Source organism: Vicugna pacos, chromosome 7 (genome assembly GCF_048564905.1).
Source record: "Vicugna pacos chromosome 7, VicPac4, whole genome shotgun sequence".
NCBI lineage: Eukaryota > Metazoa > Chordata > Mammalia > Artiodactyla > Camelidae > Vicugna > Vicugna pacos.
In genome coordinates this window covers 73,456,226-73,479,447 of record NC_132993.1, presented here as the reverse complement: position 1 = coordinate 73,479,447, position 23,222 = coordinate 73,456,226, and the positions used below count along the sequence as shown (strand labels likewise).

The window sequence follows — 23,222 nt, the reverse complement described above, 5'->3', positions numbered from 1 at the left end:
GCTTTTTTTTTTTTTTTACCAATGTTACACTTTCTGCATCAACTTCAAACCCACATTGGTGTTTTAAGTTAATCGAATAATTTATGCACTCATTTGCCCACTCACTCATTAAAATCTTTATTTAGTACTGACTATGTGCCCAGGCATTCCAGTATATGTTTGAGAGAAAATGATGACTATGACACAATTCTTGTCTTCCAGATGCTCAGTGGTCCAGTGTGGAAGACAGGCGCATTTGACATTAATCATCTAAGCATTAAAACATGAAATAGGATTAAGCGCTGCAATCAAGGAGGCATAGAGGAGGAAACACACCTCATTAACTGCAGTGGCTACTGAAGACAAGTGGGAAAACTGTGCTCTGAAAGAAACAACCCTTAAGTAGAAGCTATGGGTTCTAGACTTGGCTTTTCGATATAACTACAATTCAAGCAAGTTACTTAGTAAGGCACAATTTCTTCATCTATAAATTGGGAATGGCAATATTTGCTATAATCACCTGAATTCTGGGTTGCAAACAACCAAATCTTACTCTAGTTAGATTAAACATGATAGGATGTGCTGAAAAGATATGAGATGGCTAGATGAGGGAAAGGGCTGAAAAACTTTGGTGAAAATGGGCAGAAGCAAAGGAGTCCAATATGGACACCCAAGTTGCCTCTGCTGGCCCTGGACACGGAAAGCCCAGCTGGTTTAGCTGTCACAGGCATCGCCCTCAGCTGCAGCTGCCTCGGGAGAATGAACTTCAAACTCTCCTCAGGAGCTCTGATTTGCTCATTTCCGGAAAAACTCTCAGGCAGGGTCATATCACTGGCTGTGCCTGTGTCTGGAGAGCCCCCGAGCTGCCAAGTTAGAACAAGAGAATGGCTGCCCTCCTTTGATTTGGGGAGGGGGCACGCAGAGACTTATCATCCATCTTATCTCAGGGCCCTCCCCAGTCAGAAGGGTCTTGGGATGCTGGGCAGGCAGAAGTGACAAACATCCACTGCACTTGTCCTGCTCACTGGGTTGTGGTGAAGATGAAGTAAGGGTTTATGAGGAAGAGCTCCATACACTGTGAAACTGCACTGGTTTTAATGGCAGTGTAAACCTCATGCTGGTGCAAAGTGAGTGACTGCTCTGAACGCTAGCTGCCACTAATGCTGTTGCTCATTTTCATGGATATTCACAGTTGTAAGAATAATACAACAACAAAAAATTATCATGTAAAGTGGTTCCTATACATGGAGAACTTTTATACAGAAGTCTGCAAAGTAGATGATATACATTTTGCTAAAGGTTACATTCTAATTTGATTTAGAGCATTTCAAATGAATCAGACCTTTGGATGTACTGGCCAAATTTTGGGCAAACAAAAACTGTTATTTGCTCTCCAGAAGTCTATGAACTATTGTTGTATTTCAGCATCCATAAGGGCTGGTACTGTTCTCAGTACACTGTTGTGCTTTCTGTGGAATCACACTACTTAACTTCTTATCTAATAAATATAATGTAAACTAGTAAATAGCCCTGCATGTCCCAATAAATAATATAATTTTGAGTAGTATTCTGAGATCTTCAGTGTTTTTAAGCATATATATATAGTACTAAGAAAAATGGATCACACTTCGGTGATTTTTTTTTTCCAATTTGTCTTTTATGGTTTCAAGCTCACTGAGGTAGAAAAATAGCTTTTTTTTTAAGTAGAAATAAATGTATAGCTCAGGCTAAAAAAAATTAAGTAACAGATTCCATTGAATTTATATTCCTAAATAATTACACCTCTTGGCATGTAATGTGATTATAAATTACACAGCAATATTCTATTTCTACAATTTGATTTATGAAATTAATACTTTAGATTATTTTAATTAATTAAATTAGATTTAAAATTATAAATGTAAAAGGGTACAAATCATTAGTTAAGACTTAAGATTATCTTATTAGTAATAATAATATCAATTTAAAAGATTCATAAAAATAACCTATGCAGTTACTATGCCTGAGAAATATAATTCATGGAGAATAGGTTATTACCTTAAACCAAATGCATAAAACAAGGAAACCAGAAGAAGTTGAAGAATCAGTCAGGTAGTCAGTTGGCTAAGTCACTGAAATGATTCTTTGAAGTAAGCATATACAAATAAATACACTAAGAATAAAATGTGCCTTTTAGGAAACATCAGTATGTTTTCAGGAAAAAAAAAAAAACCAAATATAATTTGTCCTGGGGGGAGGGTATAGCTCAGTAGTAGAGTGCACACCTAGCATACATGAGTTCCTGGGTTCAGTCCCCAGTACCTCCATTTAAAAATAATAATAATAATAAAACAAACAAACCTAACTACCCTCCCCCCAAAAGTGCCAAATATAATTTGTCCTGTTAAGAATTAAGCACCTCTGTGCACAGTGCCATCATTTAGTGAATTAAAATCTCAAAATACCATAACAATATGGTGTATGTTTAACAGCACAGATCATGGTGAGATAAACCGACTCTGAAGCCTGTGTTCCCTAATCTGGCTGCCTCTTTATATCCTTAAATAGATTTAGTTAAAGTGGGACCATGGGGGCTGTACGATGACTACAGTCACACAAGCAACTACAAACACTACTACTATTATTAACATCGCCATCACAATCTACTGAGCTGGACACTGTAAAGGGCATTTTACCTCTGAGCTCTTGTATCCGATGGGGATTAGAATGGAGTCATTTTGCCTCTGCAGTTAAAAGAAAATGGAGGCTCTAGAAATTATACTGTTTCCCAGTATTATACACAAAGCAAGTGGAAGCCCTATATCCATTTGACTTAGGAATCTCATTTCTTTTAAAAATGCTATATTGCTTCTCAAGAGGGGGAAAAAAAGTACAATGTAATTTGCAACCTGTCCAGAATTGACGACAGAGGACTTCATTCAAAGCCATAACCAATGAGCAGAACAGTATTACTTTCAAAAGAGAAAGGCAATGATTGCTACCAAATCATAAAGCAGGGGCATTTTAGGTGATTTTTTTTCCTCTCCTCTTCCAAAAATTGTGTGTGTGTGTGTGTGTGTGTGTGTTTGTGTGTGTGTGTGTGTGTGTGTTGAGGGATGGGGTGGGGATTGTAGGCTTTTCTGGCCCACTTTTCACTAACTGTATTTGTAAAAATTGATGTATTCATTAGCAGTTTCATGTAAGTTTAATATAAAATTTCACTAACTTAGTTGTTGAATATGATGACAAAATGGAAATAGTTATAACATTGTTCATTTAATTCTATCATAATTAGGATAATCTATACATTTACATTGTTTAGTTTTGAATCCATGCTTGGAAAATAAAAGAGACAATTATTTGAGGAACTTGGTTTAACTTGATTTATTCTTCAGCTATGGCAATTTTTTTCACAAAAACACAGCTATGAAAGAGTGAAATGGTGAATGCAGTCATTTCTTGCACTGTAAATATGAAAAAGCTTTCCAGAAATTTGAAAAAAAGAATAGTCTATAAAATGTTAATAATTGGTTTCAAAATAATAAAAATATTTAATAAATGCTCATTTACACTGAGCATTTATTAAAAGCTGCTACACTAATTCCTTAACAAAGGGAGAGGGACTAAAACAGACTACATTGTCATCACCTAAACCTCCCTAGAAAAGACTGAAAAATCTAATTCATTACCCACTTCTATACAGACCCTTCCTAAAGTCATTCAGAAGAGATGAAAATAGCTTTCTAAATAACGTTTTGTGTACTACATGTGAACACTATCGTGGAATTACTCCTTTGATTTCTCCACACTTGTTAGACCAAATAATCTTTTCAAAAAGTTTTTATCTAAGTTTTTTAAAAAAATAATGTTTTTGGCTTTCTTCTGACCCTTCTCAGGTTTTCCTCTATCCACAAGGATTTTAATGTTGAGGTCAAGGGGGGAAAAGATCAGAAAATGATCCCAATGAATTATGAATGGTTTACGTTTTTGTACCCATAGTCTTTACTGAAGAGTAATCGATACCAGATTAGTATTTTCTGAGACGCACTCTATTCTTTATGCCTTTAAGTTCTGGGGTTATAACAAGAAGTAGGAAAGACACTAAAAACTAATTTTAGGTATGAGAAAATGAGAAAATGCTCATAGCAAACTGAAATATTTCAAAATGCATTTAGTTATTTCCAACACTTCCCTCTAAACAAGATCAGTTTTCATGAAAGAATCATGTGATTTGTCATTTAGTTCATTTGGCTTTTTAAACAGTAGACTCAGATGCCGACTCTGTTGTTTCTGTCCTTTGGTTGTATAATAATAACATGTGTAGATTTTACATCAAATAACCATAGATCTTTCTACATGGCACCCAAGTTGAGACAAGTTTTAGAAAGATAATATTCTTGTCTTTCAGATACCTAACAGATTAAGATCTTGACCCCCATTCCTCCCCAACATTCTCAGTGCTTTAATTTTTATTTTGGTAACCAGAAAGAATCAATTCTGAATAATAAGTTAGTGGAAGAGAGATGATTGCCTCCAGGCACTCCAGGGCATGTGTACAGCACAGCTTACCACTGAGATTCCCAGAGAGCTTGAGACTATTTCCCTGTGTTGGAAAGAATGCGTGGAAAAACTTGAGAGGTTGAGAATCTCACCTTATTTTTTTTTTTTACAATTTTATAAATGGAGCAAATAATTTGCTATTTGACCTCCTAACAGCACCTGCATAATTTGACTCTGACATTAAACGGAGAGAAGAGATTCAGAGTTCCAGATCCACTTATAATTGTTAGAAATCTGACAGATCATAAGTAAATAGCTACTTTTATCCACATCAGAGATTTAGAGGCATATTAATAGAAACAGATAAATCATGAGAGGGTTCTACATTGAAACTTTAAGACGTGTTCAACATACTACACAAGAGATAGTAATGACTTAAAATTAGTGCCAAAACCCATCATAAGATGGTCTTCCCATGGCAAGAATCATAGTCATATTGCTACAGAGTTCAATTTCTAATTTACTAGTCAGAAATTCTGTTAATACAAAGCAAAGTTGAAAGTGTAACCTAGAAAATATTCTACTTTTCTGAAACTGTACTTCCTACCAGAAAATAAGACTTAAAGTCTCACTTTAGAATGTTTTTGTCAACTGATTTTTGAAGTTATTTTTGTAAGCAGCTCTGTCTGATACTTAAATTTGATCTCCCCCCACAGGTATCATTTCATCATTTCATATATAGTTAGTAGCTTGAAACCAAGATGCAAAAAGCCTCTCTGACCTCAAAAGATAATGTATTTTTCTCTTGTGTGAAAAGCATTGATCTCACATGTGACAAAAATAGGAAAGAAAACCATCTAAAATGATATTTTGTCACTGATACTTCTACTGAACAGTAAATTGTTAATTTTTTAAGAAATTCAATGTTGAATGTGACTTTCAAAATGTGGAAAATTGTACAAGGTGAGAAATTGTGCAATTTGAAAATTGAATTTCTCTGCAACAAACCCCACCTGGTTTAATACTATGATTCCCAGTGATGTACATTCTGAATTTCACTGTCTTTAATTGTTCAGCAATACTCTCCAAAAATCGTGTAGACAGTTTAATCTGACTAACATTTTCTGAAACTTGTTTCCAAATTCTCATTAAGTTCCTTGTGGTCATTCTGATGAAAATTTTCATTTATTCATGTTAGCCAGTGTTGACATACACAGGACATATCTTTGCAAAACAGACTGGCCAGAGTAGGTGGTTTCCTTATTTTAAAAAATCAAATACCCTTCCCTTTAGTGACTTTTCCCCTTCAGGCATTATTCAGAAGAGTTCAGAACATTTCCTACCTATGCCAAGTAAGATATGTAAAGAAGTCATGAAAAGAAATCTTTAGAACAGAAAGAAGTCACAAATGATTTTTCAGTGTCAAATATACATCTACTTTCAGAGTAAAGTATTTGAACATTTATAACTATAGTAACAAAAAACTTAACAAGCCCAATCCACAATCATATCACATTTAAATAATATTAAATTCCTTAGAGCAGCACTGTCTAGTGAAAACGTAATGTGAGCCACAAATCCAGCCACATATGTGATTTAAAATTTTCTTTTTGCAAATGAAACCGACAAAGGCTTGATCTCCAGAATATATAAGCAGCTCACACGATTTAATAAGAAAAAAAACAAACAACCCAATCCAAAAATGAGCAGAAGACCTAAACAAGCAATTCTCCAAGGAAGACATACAAATGATCAATAGGCACATGAAAAAATGCTCAATATCACTAATTATCAGAGAAATGCAAATCAAAACTACAAGGTATCATCTCACACCAGTCAGAATGGCCATCATTCAAAAGTCCACAAATGACAAATGCTGGAGAGGCTGTGGAGAAAGGGGAACCCTCCTACACTGCTGGTGGGAATGCAGTTTGGTGCAGCCACTGTGGAAAACAGTATGGAGATTCCTCAAAAGACTAGGAATAGACTTACTGTATGACCCAGGAATCCCACTCCTGGGCATATAACCAGAAGGAACCCTACTTCAAAATGACACCTGCACCCCAATGTTCATAGCATCACTATTTACAATAGCCAAGACATGGAAACAGCCTAAATGTCCATCAACAGATGACTGGATAAAGATGTGGTATATGTATATAATGGAATACTATTCAGCTATAAAAAACGACAACATAACGCCATTTGCAGCAACATGGATGCTCCTCGAGAATGTCATTCTAAGTGAAGTAAGCCAGAAAGAGAAAGAAAAATACCATATGAGATCACTCATATGCAGAATCTCAAAAAAAAAAAAACCCACCACCAACAACATAAATACAAAACAGAAACAGACTCATATAGACATAGAATGCAGACTTGTGGTTACCAGGGGAAGGGGGGGTGGGAAGGGACAGACTGGGATTTCAAAATGTAGAACAGATAAACCAGATTGTATTGTATAGCACAGGGAAATATAAACAGGATCTTGTGGTGGCTCACAGCGAAAGAGAATATGACAATGAATATATGTATGTTCATGTACAACTGAAAAATTGTGCTCTACACTGGAATTTGACACAACATTGTAAAATGACCATAACTTAATTAAAAAAATGTTAAAAAAATTTTCTAGTTTGCTACACTAAAAAGAGAAAAAGGAAGGTGAGAATTATCGTAATAACATATTTGATTTTACTCAATATATTCAAAATATTATTATTTCAATACATGATTAATATAAAGTTATGAATCCTGTATTTTTTTAAATATTTTTACTTCTTTTCTAAGTCTTCAAAACCCACTGTATAGCTTATACTGTAAGCACATTTTAATTCACACAAGCCCCATTTAAAGTGCTGAATAGCCATATAAGCCCAGTGACTACAATACTGAACACCACAGCCGTACACTTTACAATAACACTTTAAGTTCCCATATTATCACTACTAAGTGATTCATTTTTCTCATAAACAATAGAGTGAAAAAATCTCTGCTTTAAATGACTGAGAAAACTGAGTAAACACCAAAATACAATGACAATTTCAGATGACATTGTGTCAATATTCTTTTGTTTAATTTCTTTGCTGCACTGAATCCAATTTTCTTTCTCTTCTATACAGTTTATGTATGCCATTTCTAATTTTCTTTAGGTCTTGTTAAGTGGCTGGATCACCACTCTGATAAACTAATTTAAACTAGATGCCAACTAAAATCAGCTTAATATATCTCATACAATTCTTGCATTTTAAAACTCTAATCCAAAAAGTTGGTCATGAAATTTGGTCATATTTTTTCGAACACATCTTTTGGTGTTCTCAAGTCACAATGGAGATGTTTCCTGGGTAGTTAGGGTATCTAGTGGGCTAAATGTGATGATTCTTGGGGAACATAAGCAAAATGCCAGTGCAAAGATTTTTGGAAAACAGCACTGAAAAAAATTATATTGTAATTCCAGTTATTACCAAATTTGTATGTCTGCCTTTCTGAGTGGAATCCATATGTAGTTGTGTTATTAATGCAATTAATTATTTAAGTTTTAAGTTTCTGGTGAGCTCAGTCCTTAATAGACAGTCCCTTCATGGCTCAGTAAATAAGAAAGTAGGAGTGAAATTCTGATGGATTTTTAAATGGGCATTTGTACAAAGCTCAGTGGATTCCTGTGATAGTTATCCTGATTAAATTTACTTCTTCAAAAATTGATAAAGGAAACTGAACCTTTCAAGGACAGTATTATTTTTCTCACACAATATTTATGGCTGGTCATACAACTTCCTTCTCTCAATGGTGCTATTAACTGCAATACTATAAAGTTACTAAGAAATTAGGAGACCTCTAAGACTTTCTTTTGTCACTGTTTTGCAAGTACAATACCTAGGGAAATTCTGATTAATCTTAATTTGATTGTTGGTTAATGACTACAAAAATTTGACAAATATCTAATTCCTAATTCTTAGTTGCTAAGAAAAGTCAGAAACATTTTAATTCTACTTGGAAAATTTGTCTGCTGAATTTTCCCAAGCTTGCACAGGAAAGAGCTCTGCACATAGTCTTAGGCTCTGGGTCCTAATCAAGGTTCTATTGCTAACTTCCTAAAAGACATTGGATTAGGCATTAAAATCCTCTGAATACTAGTTCCTCATTTGTAAAATGACAGAATTGGGTCATAAGTCTAAAGTACTCACCTCCAAAATTCTGCAAATTTTTAAAGGATGTAATGACAACAGGTTATATTTCTTTGCCATCGTATCAGAAAGTCCTGAACTGACAATGAGTAGAGAATGACAATAAATTGTAGCCAACAATTTCAATTACTTAAGAGCATGGATTCGTTTGCTTTCTTGACACAAATGTGAAAAACTGTCATGTTACTCTCTCTTTATATTTCTTTGCAAATTCCCTTCTGGGAAAATGGTTATGGTTGCAGTTTATTTCTATTTTTGCTCCAAGCCTTTCATTTGCACCCATCCCTGTTGGAGAATTAGACAGTGCCTAAGTATATTCCTCATGGGATGTGAACTATGATTACTTTGTAGAAGGCTATATATGAAGTACTTCAACTTTATATTTTAGTCCTTGTGATAACTTTAAAAATTTATGACTTTTAAAAGTCAGCATTTTCATTGTGACCTGTGAGACAATTACAAGCATAAATCCTAAATATTAGACTATAGTTAAAGTTAGCAGAAATTTAGATTTAAGAGAATCAATTTATAAGTCAGGAAAACAATGAACAGCCCAAAAGGCTAAAGAAAATAAGTTTTTGGTATTTATCTACAAGGCTTTGTGTAACTGTAGCAAGTCTTGAATAATCCATATATGTTTTTTGAGTCAATAAACTACAACCTATGAAAATCAACATTGGGACAAAGATAATTCTGTCAGAACTGCTGGCAATTAATATTTAAAGCTCCAAAAACCAACCACTAATTCTTCAAAGATGTAATTTTTAATTAATTTACACTTCCCCTAATCCTCAAATTTTTACATTATAATTTTGCCTTTCACATCATCCTTCTCACTGTGTAGTAAATTATGAAAGTATCAGAAGCAAAAGCTTATTGTAGAAAAATTGTTACATTAATGGAGGAAGAGAAAAGTAGAGGGAGAAACGTGTAAGTTAAAAAAAGATCAGAAAATAATAGAAAGAAAGTAAGAAGAAAAATGAAGAGGAAGAAGAGAAGAAGAAAAAGTTGGAGGAAAAAGTATAAAAGGAAGAAGATGAGAAAGGGTAGACTGAAGATGAAGGTGAAGAGGAGGGCTGTGAAGTGCCTTTTCAAGAAGCTGTAGAGTTCCAGTATTATTCCGGAGTGACATGCTGGTCCAAAGCCATGAATAGGTGCTCATCTGTCATCACCTCCTAGCTGATCACAGGCTAAGCTACACTGTCCCATATGGCAGCCACTTGCTACATCTGGCTGTTGAGGACTTGAAATTTGGCTGGTTTCAATCAAGAAGCTCTGTAAGTATAAAATCCACACTAGATTTGGAAGAAAGTACAAAAATGTAAAGCACCCTAGTAATCACTTTTACATTGATTACATGTGAAAGTGATAATGTTTAGATTGCATAATGTTTCAATTCCCCTTCTAGTCCTTCAGAAAAAAGTAAGACTCAATAAATAGTCAATTACTGGTAGCAGGTAAAGACATCCATAACTAATAAGAGCGGGTGAAGGTAAGTGTTAGGGTCAATCAAAAGGTCCAGGACTGTAACAGACACTCAACGGATAAGAAGCTCAGTCAGCAAGAGGCTTCAAGGATCACCAGGGGGCTGAGACTCTCAGAAGTTGACCAAGCCAATTATTCTGTCTTTCACTCAGCAAATATTTACTGAGAGCCTACTAAGTGCCAGGCGTGAGTTATCTCAAGGCACAATGATGAAGAAAACATGCAAGTCCTCCATGAAGCTTACTTTCTCCTGAGGAGACAGATATTAGTCACATAATCGCACAAATACAAAATTATAAACTGACAAGAGCTATAAAGGTCAGGCAGTAGTGTTCTGAGAACTCAGAAGAGTTCAAGTTAGGCCTGTTAAGAAAAAAATGGGATATTATTGAAAACCCAGTCCCCTCCCTCCATCTGGGTCAAAACATTTCTGGGTCATTACAGATCTTTAGGACATGCATGTGGCTTTCCTAACAATAAGAAATAAAAATTTTTTTTATTGTTTCTGAAACTTATCCCAGGGACTTCTCTGAAGATCAAATAACTGAACCATACGGAAGATGATACATATGTGAATATGTGCATGTTTGTGTGTTCTCCCCAAATGCATACCAAGTTGCTTGTAAAAGCTAATTGTGAAATTTCTGCTAAATAGTTAGCCAGATAAGTTTTTCCTTTTTCAATTTAACTCAAGACACATTCTATGTTATAAAATATTTCTAACATTCCGATAACCAAAGGGCTATGTGGTTTGAAATTTAAAGCTTTTTTCTGATGATATGAAACTAACTGAAGGTATATTTGATGGCAAGCTTAACGGGATGATTAATCTCTTTCCCATGTTCCCACCCTGCCCCTTTGGGACTACAGCAATACAGTCTGTTCTCAGACTGATTCCCTGTGTGGACTTGTCATCTCTTGCTTCCGACAGTGGGGACAGGGGTGGAGTCAGTGAGAGGCCGGCCTCCCCACAGCACTGGTGTCTATATTGAGATTAGAAAGATGAGTAGAATCAAGTAAAGGTTCAAGAGTTACAGGGAGGAAAAGCATCCCAGGCTGAAGAAATAAACCTGCAAAAGCCCTGGCTCTGGAGGAAGAATAAATAGTTCCTTGGAAAAACTAAAAGGAGAACAATGTGGTTGGTCGGACAACAAGGGGGAGCCCTGAGGTTAGAGATCATATGGAGCCTAAAAGGCTTTTTTAAAGCTCTGGGTTAATTTTCAAAAAGTAAAGATTGGCCTTGGACGATTGCCACAATGGGAGGCAGATCAACCAAAATGAGATTTATTTTAAAAGTCGGGTCAGCATAAGAGGGATTCAAGTAGCCTATTTTAGGATCTCCTATTACTCCTTTTTCTAAATAGTCTTTATAAAAAGCTGCAGGACAACGTAGGTGTTTTTTGGTATCAAATTCTGATATGCAAACCTGTCTGTGTTAGGGGTCAGCAAACAATTTCTGTAAAGAGCCAGAGAGTAATAAATATTTTAGGCTTTTGGGGTCACATGGTTTTTGTCATAGCTACTCAATTCTGCCACTGTAGATACAGATAGCACATAAGTGAATGGGTGTGGCTGTGCTCCAATAAAACTTTATTTATGGATATTAAACTTCGAATTTCATATGATTTTAATGTGACACAGATTTTTTTTTGATTTTTTACATGATTTAAAATAAAAGTGATTCTTCCTTTGTGGTCTATACAAAAGTAAGTGTTGAAGTGGATTTGGCCCACAGGATGTAGATCACCACCCTTTGGTCTATGGGATAATCAATTATCAACACACAATTTTCCAGGCATAGATATTGACTCATTAATTGAGCATTTATTATGTGCCCAGCAAAAGCACTTGTCCTTGGGGAAGTCAGGAGTCCAGAGGAGAAAAGATGTTAAAAATTAATCAAATACATGAGATAAATAAAGGACATGCCAGAGTGCTGTAGGAGGGAGCAACAGACAAACCTACTTGAAATAGGATGGGTAAGAAAGGTGTATCTGCGGACGTACTGTTTAAACTGACACCAGAAGGATGAGAGTGTGCCTATTCTATGAAGATCCAGGAGAAGAGGGTTACAGTTTGAAGAATAACAAGCATAAAGTTTATGGAACAGGAAGAGCTTGGTATATGTAGAAAGTGAGGAAAGTCAACACGAGTGATGCATGAGGAGCACAGAGGAGTGGAGAAGGACTCGACTGGAAAGACAGACAGGAAGCAGATCCTACAGGGCCTCCTTAGCCAAGTAGAGGATCTGGAAGGGTTTTACAGAGGGGGAACATATGATTTCATTTAAGGTTTTAGAAGGTTATTCGTTCTTGTTGCATTGTGGAAACATTGGAGGGGAACAAGAGAGATGAGAGGTGGTTTGGAGACTGGATGAAAAGGGTGGTGTGTGTGTGTGTGTGTGTGTTTCACAAAGAGACCTCAGGTATCATTAAAACTGAAATACTAATGCGGAAACCTCAGCAAAACAAAACCACTTCCCAAGCCCAAACTGATAATCCTAGGAGTGCAGAATTTAAGAAAACATCCGACACTACAGAATCTGAGCAGTATTTGGGAGGTCAATGGAATGGAATTTGATCTAAAGGCAGAACAAAATCTTTAAGGAAGAGGATAGCAAGCTTCATTCAACAGTTTCCTTCAACTAAAGAATGGCATTGTTTGTATGAATGTAGACAAGAAAAGGAACTCCGAATAGGTAGATAGGCCTCATGAATGAATAAGCTTTGATAGTTTACTGTTCATCACACTGAAGAGCTGTTCAGTCCAGATCAGTAATGACATTTTTTTCAATTACCAGAGGCATTTATCTAATAACACAACCCTATTAGTAGATCTGTCTAAATTGATATTGAAAGGACAATTAAAACTGGCACTCAGGCTACAATCACTACTCAGTATGGTGGGTTGGGATGTATTGAACATCATTTTTCAAAAAGGTATACTGTTAACACCGGGGGCATAAACGCTAATTAGAGTGATGACTTCATTCAGCAATTTCCTTTTTATGAGGCCATTTGGAACTGGCTCTCTCCTCCATATAAAAGGGCAAATCCTTATTAATTTAGATGATTACCTCATAGAAATGAATACTAAGTGACAACACCACCACAGGCCCGGCCTACCGTTTTTTTCCCCTTATTCCACATCACTGTTACAGTAATAACAAGATGAGAACATTTAAAATTTTTCTTCTACAATGGTTCACGTATCCCCACTAATCTTCCCTGACAACGTTCTTATTCCCAGAAAATAAAGCTAATTTCATATTTGGAAGTTTCAGTTTAAAAAATGACTTCATGATGAATATGGACCAGAGGTATTTTCGTTCATATCTTTATTTAGAAATACTAGGAATCTCTTACCACTAACTAAGGTAGATAATTGCCTATGTAAATTTTATACTAACCAACTGAAGCACTGCTGAGGGAAAAAAAAAAGTAACCCAAAGCAAATCCTTACACCATTTTCTCATATTCATGTCACAAGCAACCAATAGCCTAAGCGTAAGAAACAATCTCAGTACTTTGGGCTGGAGGCAGCACGCTGAAATTCATGAACTGCAACTTTCCCCACAGGAGACTTTGATGGCTCCAGGGACTGGAAATGGAATATGAAGCTTCTCACCCAAAGGTCACTGGATCCAATTTGGCCTAAACTGGTGGTGACTAGAAGTTATTATCGATAGACAGCTGTTCAACTGTTTAACAAAATGAATTGGTTGGTTTCAGTGTAATTTCTGAAAGACAGGTATCTACGTCAGGAACTTGTGATTACCTCATGCCCCAAGGTGGATAGTTTTAGACAGGAGTCAAGACATGGACTGAAAGGAGATATCCCACTACCTTCTAGCCTTAAAAAATGACCCTTTTAGATGGGAACAGCCAAAAGTTTTCAGGTAAATGACAAGACGTTTGTTTCCTGATAGTCTGCCATTTTTAACGTGGGGCTACACTTATGTCTAACTACAATTTCTCCAAATATCCATACTTATGTTTAAATAAGATATCACAGATTTTAAAGAGAAATGCTAAGGAGAAGATTTTATTAAAATCACCTACACTCTTGCTACTCAAAGTGTGATCTGATGAAAAACAGTATCAGCATAACCTGAGACTTACTAGAACTGCAAACTCTCAAGCTCACTCCAGATATATGGACTCGGAATCTGCATTTTAACAAGATCTTCAGGTAATTCAGAGTCACAATAAAGTCTGATGTGTACAATGTATCTTAAGGGGACGCATGGTACAGCTGCTCACTGAAAACAAAGTGTGCTCTATAAACGTATGCTGATGACAAAAATAAAGACCCGAATACTGTTTCTGTATGTTAATTTCATTATCTAGCATCTCAGTTGTTTGTATTACTTATGTTGCCGCTTATAAAGCTGCCTGCCTATTTATTCTCATAGCATTCCTCTTAGACTTTAGCTTCTGAGACGGCAGGGATCTAGCCTGGCATTTCTTTTGAGTCCAATCTAGGCTTTGTCAATTGATAATGGAACTTGAAATTATAAGTCTTCATCACCTTATGTTAAATTAAGTCATGCTAAACAATCTTATCCACAAGGAGCAATAGTTTAAAAAGACTGTGTTTACCTGAGAGACCTAAAGAGCAATCATGATACCCTGGATCATTAACCAGTAGTAAATTGCTAAACTAGTATTTAATGATATTGATGGTCAAGTACACGATAAGAGTATTTTGTCCAATCTGCTGAACTAGTAACTACCATAAAATTAAGCACTCAGACCAATTTTTTAAATGGCGTTGTGTAGAACATATTGCTATTTAGCACATTTCATTAAATTTAGTCAACATGAGACTGATTAATTGGGATACATTTAAATTGGGGTTATTATTTTATGTGTATGAATGTTTACAGTAACTATCTCCCAAAGGAAAAATCTAAAATGCATTAACTTTATGGTATTAATAAATCATTCAGCCTGAAGTTCAGCTCCCTAGAATCTGAGGCTTCTGTTCTAAAAACAAAGCAAAAAAATTTAATAATGCATTGAACATTTTTCCCAACATGAATTTTACTGCCCTATTCAAGTTATTCAAATAAAAGTTTTGGTACCCCCAGGTTTTCCATAAGAGGTTCTCAAGTCAGCTAGATATGTTAGCTGGGCAAGTTCCCTAAATTCTCTGATCCCATTTGTTTGTTTGTTTCTTAAAGAAATGGTAAGACCAGCTTTATAAAACTGTTCTGAGCACTTAATGATATAAACATGAATAAGAGTTTGGTATATAATAAGTACTTCATGGATGTTTGCTATTAATTTTATTACTACTTCTACTAAGACAACTTTTATTACTTTTACTACTACTATTGCTACTACTACGATGTTTGCTTTGAGATCACTGGGTTGCAAACCAGATTTTAAAATAATCAAACATACGAGATCCACACCCACACAGTTCACCTGGTAAAATCAAAGCATAAAGCTCTGAACTAAAGAAAGACTTAAAGATACATAAACCTGCAGGTATAATTATATTTTCCATTAATGCTGAAGCTTCTCAATTACGGCTTAATGTGATCTCGGCCTTTCTTTAGGCTGAGAAAATTGAACATTTGATTATGCTTGATTAGGATACTGCCAACAGCAGTTACCTCTACACCCTTTCCTGTAATAGAAAAGAATGATCCTTTTATCACACGAGTTACTGTAGGGCTGTATCTCTCTCCTTCTACATAGAAGCAGTATAATCTAGAATGAAAGCATGCCCCATGGACTCAGACAAACACAGGTTCAAATCTTGGTTCTGCCACATGATAGCTGTGTATCCCTGAGTATGTTATAACATCTATAAAACAGGGATAATAAATAATAGGACCTTTCACACAGAGATGCTGTGAAGGTAGAAAAGAGATGTTGCATTCTTTTGCATAGCACTCAACATTGTGTAATGGTCATGGTTAAATAACTGATAACTGTTATTATTATTATTACCTACACATAAAGTATTTAAAGGAAAAAAAAAAGGCAGAGTTTCCTGCCAAGGGGTTGTGCTCATAGAATTGTACGCTCGATAGAGGACACCTTTCAAAGGCCTGACCAGGAACTAGTGAATCCAGATTGCCTCAGCCTTTTGGGCTTCCTTTTTTCTCTCTTCTAGGATTGGGTTCTCTGGAGAACCTTGATTAATCCAGTGCCTTTAACCTGCCCTGGCTCTCGGTAACCTATTGACTTCTCAAATCTTTTCTCAAGCTCATTGATTTTGCCTTTGGAGTTTAAGGGTCTTGACTGTCCATGTAGTCCAAACTCTCATTCCACACCTTCCCATTAGGTCTCCTTTCAACATTGGTTCATTCAGAGTCTGTTCCAGTACTTCCAAGGTGCTAAGTTCACTATGTAGTGATATAAAATGGTAAGTTCATTGTATAGGCAACCCATTCCATTTCTGGATAGCTCTTAATTATGAGACACTTCTTCCTTCTGCTGAAGAGATAGCTTTGTTCCCTGTTACCTGAAACTAATAATACTGGTTTTGTTTTTTGGAGTAGAAAAGAATGAGTTTAAGGGTTATTCCACATGATGGAGTTAACATTATTCAAGATTGCTGTCATATCTTTATTCTTAAAATGCAGTGTGAACAGAAATGGATCCAGTGCTAGAGACATCGTTCTAGTAGTACTGAAAACAGTAGAGCTATTATGTTCTTCTTTTATTTGGGTATTATTCTATTATTAAATAAAACTTGAACGACTATCTTGGCTTAGGTTGGATCACCTTTTTCTTTCCAGTGAAATAAATGGTTTTTCAACTTAAAAAAAAAAAAAAAAAAAGGCCGCCGCCATTTTAGCGTTTTGTCAGAAGCGTCCGCCCCGCGAGGAAGATCCCTGCTGCTTTCCGTGCGGGTGAGAGATTCCAAGCCCCTCCACTTCTTTTGCCCTGTTAAATTTTATCCTATTCCTTGGCCTTCAGGGATATCCTGTGGGGTCGTGGCCTCCGCACTCTTCAGTGAGAGCCGACCTCGGTGCTCGGCGTTGCGCGGCCGTGTCCGAGATGGTGAAGCTGTTCATCGGAAACCTGCCCCGGGAGGCCACAGAGCAGGAGATCCGCTCACTCTTCGAGCAGTATGGGAAGGTGCTGGAATGTGACATCATTAAGAACTACGGCTTTGTGCACATAGAGGACAAGACGGCGGCCGAGGATGCCACACGCAACCTGCACCACTACAAGCTGCACGGGGTGAACATCAACGTGGAAGCCAGCAAGAGTAAGAGCAAAACCTCCACAAAGTTGCACGTAGGCAACATCAGTCCCACCTGTACCAACAAAGAGCTTCGGGCCAAGTTTGAGGAGTACGGTCCAGTCACTGAGTGTGACATCGTGAAAGATTACGCCTTCGTACACATGGAGCGGGCAGAGGACGCAGTGGAGGCCATCAGGGGCCTTGACAACACAGAGTTTCAAGGCAAACGAATGCACGTGCAGTTGTCCACCAGCCGGCTTAGGACTGCGCCCGGGATGGGAGACCAGAGCGGCTGCTATCGGTGCGGCAAAGAGGGGCACTGGTCCAAAGAGTGTCCGATAGATCGTTCGGGCCGAGTGGCAGACTTTACCGAGCAATATAATGAGCAATATGGAGCAGTGCGTACACCTTACACCATGAGCTATGGGGATTCGTTGTATTACAACAACGCGTACGGGGCGCTCGATGCCTACTACAAGCGCTGCCGTGCTGCCCGGTCCTATGAGGCAGTGGCTGCTGCAGCTGCCTCCGCGTATAATTACGCAGAGCAGACCCTGTCCCAGCTGCCACAAGTCCAGAATACAGCCATGGCCAGTCACCTCACCTCCACCTCTCTCGATCCCTACGATAGACACCTGTTGCCGACCTCAGGAGCTGCTGCTGCTGCAGCCGCCGCTGCTGCTGTTACTGCAGCTTCCACTTCATATTACGGGCGGGATCGGAGCCCCCTGCGTCGCGCTACAGCCCCAGTCCCCACTGTTGGAGAGGGCTACGGTTACGCGCATGAGAGTGAGTTGTCCCAAGCTTCAGCGGCCGCGCGGAATTCCCTGTACGACATGGCCCGGTATGAGCGGGAGCAGTATGCGGATCGGGCGCAGTATTCAGCCTTTTAAAGCTTGAGGTGGGATGTGTGTGGGCTGAAATTCCGAGCTGCGGTTGTGCCTGAGAATACACCCTTCGTGGTACCCCGTCTCCGGGACGTTCTGGGCTCTGTGCGTTCAGTCCCTCAGGAACCGTGGACCTTAATTTACCTTGCTAAGTTCAGACCACCTCTTCCTTTCCTCTCTCCTGCCCATTTTCCTGTTCTTCTTGTCCTGCAGTACTTCTGTAGCTTCCCATTCATGTTCTGTTCTCCCAGCAGGCCTCATTGTGTGCAGAAACTGATGGGGGTTGTGCTGTCTCCCTGCCTCCTGCTTCCAGTGGGTGTTGTGAGAGTGTCACTGCTCCTGAGTCTTGGCCCAAAGGCTTGTGGCGGGTAGATATATAGACTTCTGGTCCAACTTGTAAGATGAGATTGCTAAGAAAAGCATGATAGTTTTCAAAATTTATGTGCCCTTTCACTATCCATGGATCTTTTAAACCTCAACTAATTCAAGAAAAAAGTTTCTTCTCTTGTTTTCTATAAATAGATTGCTAATAACTTTAAAATTCTTTTATTAGCATCTTGTCCTACAGAAGTAGGCTATCTTCTTTAGAGGCCTAGTTTGACAAAATTCCTGGACTTCGAGAAAGAGAGAAGTTGACAGATAAAAGCTAGCCTGGAACTATCGGTTAGGTCTTGTTGCCAGAAGCTGGCTTGGCACTCACAGCTGGGCTTTGGTGTTCTCCTGTCAAACATCAACAATTTCATAGAACACCAACTTCAGACAAGGCCACTCTGTGACGGTGGTGGATCAAGAGAAAAAACAAGACCACCCTCTGTTGCATCTTTCCCAGTGACAGCATTAGCCTCACTTGATCCCTCCACCTTCTACATAAGAATTATTTGGATACCCAATCAGAAGGTCATCCCTGCTTCCGCACAGCATTCAATCCAGAAAGTCCCACTTCCTTGATCCTTTCTTAAATTCGCCTAATGCAAAGCCAAATCCTAACTCTTCCTCCTGAGATGTCCTGCACTTCCCCATGGTGTGCGTTCTCCCTTATTGCAATGAGTCAATAAACCCACTTCTGTTCAACTACAGGTGTGTTCCTGGTGATCTCGGCTGAAAGACACTGACATCTTGTTACTGATATGACACATTAAATTAAAAAAAAAAGATGAATTGGAATTTTGCCAAGTGTAAACCTTACTGTACATTTCTTATGGCCTATAAAAAACAGTTATCATAAATCTAGATACAGTGATACCAATTTGGACATTAAATCCTTTAGTAAAGGCCCATTTGCATGTTTGTTACCATGAACTGAAAATCATTTTCTGATGGGAATCTTGATTTTGCCTTCCCTGGAGTTTCACTCTTGACTTTCTTCTGAGCAGAACTTAGAAGATCTTTAGTTAGGTACTTGTCTTCTGGCACCTATGTTTTCATAAGAGAATCAATCCTATTTTCTACTCAGCTGATAAAGCATTTAATGCTCCACTTAACTGGCAGTAGGGCACCAGTACATCAGGTACACCTCAGAGAGGATGATCTGGACTTAGGGCTGCTCTGTACATTTCAAAAGCTCAACCAAGAAAAACAATACTTGTGAAGTGTTAGCAGAAAGATACATAGTCCATATATTCCTCTAGATAGTTTAAAATCTACTCCTAGAGTAAGTCAGAGCAATAGAAAACTGTTAATAACTGGATCTCATGTTCTAGGGAAGAGTTTTACCCAGTTGCATTTTTAAATGGTTCCATTGGAATACACTGAGGAAATTTTTAAATAACAGATTTGTGACCCTTGATGCTGGTATTGTCCATTATATTGTACTATGTTCCCTCCATGCAAACTCACTAGTGTCTCCTGAGCAACCAGTTTGCTTTTATTCATGAGCACTGTGGATCTCCTGGCTAATTATCCTTTCTTAATGTCTAGTTCCCATAGAGAGAAGTCAGTAGTTTAATTCTAAAAACATACAGACTACATATGACAATTATACAAGACTTCTAAGTATTCATTTAGGGTATTTCTTTGTATTACTTTTCTTTCAAAATTGATTTTTTTTGTATAAACCTTTGTAATCTATCTTAATTTGTGAGCCAGAATGAAATAGGGGAAACAATAAACTAAATGATTCCTGGAAAATGGATTTAATGAGTGAGTTGATGGAAGCTCAGATACCAGTCAAAATATGGGAAGCTCACCAGACTTGACATTGCAAATGAAGTTCAGCTGACCCCAAATTCACTTTCTCACTGGACCAGAACAATGCTTCCTTGTATAATATACAATTTTTATCTCTGTTAGCCAAATAAATACATTTTGTATCCACACTGGAATGTTCATTAGGAAGTTACACTCTTAATTACTTTTTTAGGTTGTTTTAAGTGGCCAAAGTGGTTAAGTGAAAACACACTCTTTAAAATTTTCTAGGCTAATATGTACCAAGTTTATCCTTTCTTTTAAAGTAGTCACATTATATAAGCTTGAAGATCATGAAAACTTCTGGGTCTCTTCCACAAGATCTGTTGTCAAGCCAGATGTCTTGCTTTTTACATTATTTTATGGGATCTCAAATTTGCTTATTTAGTTGAAACGTTCCTCTTTACACCTACTTTGCATTTGAATTATACTTCCAGGATGGATAATCTGAGAGCCACATATATAAGTAATACCCCTACTGCATGTCAAACTCCAAAAGAGACAGTTCTGAGGAGCCCATCCTGAAAAAGAACCTTCCAGGCTTTCATGAGACACTAAGAAGGCAAGTTCCCATCTAACTATTGTGCTTGAAATTGATTATATGAAAGTTTAAAATACATTCCAAAGCCAAGTAGAAGTGTTCTTTAGAGATTCACCGGTTGCACTGTTAATGAAATAAAAGGTCTATTTGCTTTGAGCACTTTGATTTGGCAGTTTGAGTTGAAGGAAAAACAAACCTAAAAAGTATAAAGGAAGTAGCCATGGGTTTTTAGACAGACATTTTTCTTTTAACTCACAAATACATTACATAAAAACATGTAGGCTAGCATGACAGTAAAAGCAATCTGTATAAGAAGCAATAAAGGTTACAATGAGACACTACAAAGGCACTGTATAGTGTTCTGGTTGACAAAAAGGGTGTCTGTGGCTGCCATATTGTAACTGCTCACTTTAAATACTGTAGGCCTATGATTCATCCCAGCTAACAATGAGGCAGACACAGATTATTTGTGTCTGAAACACTACAGGGGGTGGTGGTATATCAGAATTGATTCAGCCAGAGAGCCCTGAGCCAAAATCTACTGGCAGAAGCAAGACTCAAATGCTGGGCATGGCAAATACAAGCAACACATCCAAAGAGCCAGAAGCAAGTTCAAAGGCAGAATCTAAAATCGAGTAAAGTGGCAGAGAAAGTACAAATTGCCCACACAAGAGCAGAGAGCGCTTGACAGTTTCTGTGAATCATAATGGGTATTTGTGGTTGGCCTGTAAGAGTTGTGGTTAGCACGGCGTGTAGGAGGGTAAGATGGTCTTAAAAACTGTAAGAGGTAGAGGAGGAAAATTCAGAAGGTGGCTATAAAATTGACTTCAAATGTAACAAATGCCCAAATGCATTCCAGAATTCAGGTTTGTCCTTTCACAAAATGGTGACATCTCAGGCTTTATAAGGTAGCAAAATGTTGTACATACCCATCTGTTAGCAATCAGTCTTGCAATTATGATATACTTTGACTACATAAACATTTTTCATTGCTTTATTTTAATGATCATAGCACAATAGTTAATCATTTTAAAGTCCATGTTACTATCTACACTATCCTAATTGTTCTCATTAATGGAAAAAATATGTTTACAGCAAACTATGTAAAATGTTTGAGGTCACCTTGTAAATGCAAGTTGCCTGCCAGAACTGTTTTTCAACAAGAAAGTCAGTTAAGGTAAATGTAACTATCCTTCAAATAAATGAATGATTTGGAGATGTCTGTCATAACATGTTTACTGGTGGAAGGAAAACTCGTATTTATACAAACAAAAGAATACCTGCTTTCTTTAAAACTCTCTCCCTAACTCTAACAAATCAAACTGAACAATCCAAAGGTAAGTTAGATTATCTCATTATAGCTACTGATTATTAAGCCCCTAAACGTTCTAGACACTCTCCTATGTGCTATGCATGTCAGTCAATATCAAGACACTCAACAGCTCTTGACAAAGGCATTTCTACAGACAAGGAAATCAAAGCTTGGAGAAGTTAACTATGTTGCCCCAATCTCACAGCTACCAAGTGGCAGAGATAGGATTTGGATCTGGGACAAATCTGAAGTTTTTGTTTCATCTACTGTGACACACTGCATTTTACTATGTGTACCCTACCCACCCCAGGAAAATGAAAGGCAGAGGCCCCTGGGGCAGTGGATGATATTCCCACAGGAAGGAGAAGTGTGGTTCCAAGGCTCAGCATGAGTCCGACCTCAACCCTGCAGGGATCTTTCCATCAGGTTGTGACTACTTTGTCGAATCCACTGGTTATATTTTCTTCCCGTCTCTATTCCTGAAAATGTGCTTCCCTTTGTTAAAAAACAATGAGGAAAGCACTGAGTTATCAATGGTGGAAATACATTCTGAGATGCTCTCCAGGGAGTAGAGATAGATTGGTATTGGTATTGACCCAACGGTGCCTCCATTTTTGTTGAAAGGAGAAGTAAATTGTAGGCAGACTAATTATGATTACACAGAGCAAAGCTAGCTGTCTGTGAAAAGATGATTCGCAGACTACCAAGGATTGTGTAAGATCATGTTTAAGTGCTCTATGGAGCCTCAAGCCCCATCCTGATCTTGGTCACATTTTTAAGCTAATCAAGCTTCAGTCCCATATTTGTGAACCATTGGTACATACACAAGCCCACATGCATCTCCTCATTCTGAATGGCACACCCTGCAAGAACAGATTTCTTTACATGCAGAACTGGAAAAGAATTTGTAGTTTTCTACAGTTGTATAAATAGGCCCAGTAGCATACAAAGTTTGGTGTCAA

At 37.6% G+C, this 23,222-nt stretch overlaps 2 protein-coding genes across 3 annotated transcripts in view; one reads left to right on the top strand and one right to left on the bottom strand.

Annotated features, from left to right (window-relative positions):
- MAGI2 (membrane associated guanylate kinase, WW and PDZ domain containing 2) overlaps window positions 1-23,222 on the bottom strand; it is a 1,098,388-nt gene that overhangs the window by 408,220 nt on the left and 666,946 nt on the right. The gene's annotated exons all lie outside the window — the stretch shown is intronic.
- On the top strand, window positions 16,962-18,563 carry LOC102542927 (RNA-binding protein 4-like). Its single transcript, XM_072965436.1, has one exon. The coding sequence runs from the start codon at window positions 17,147-17,149 to the stop codon at window positions 18,227-18,229; it is 1,083 nt and encodes a 360-aa protein (XP_072821537.1). The 5' UTR covers window positions 16,962-17,146; the 3' UTR covers window positions 18,230-18,563.

What these genes read in the sequence shown, in the direction of transcription:
- LOC102542927 (XM_072965436.1), top strand. Translation starts at nt 17,147, where the DNA reads ATGGTGAAGCTGTTCATCGGAAACCTGCCCCGGGAGGCCACAGAGCAG.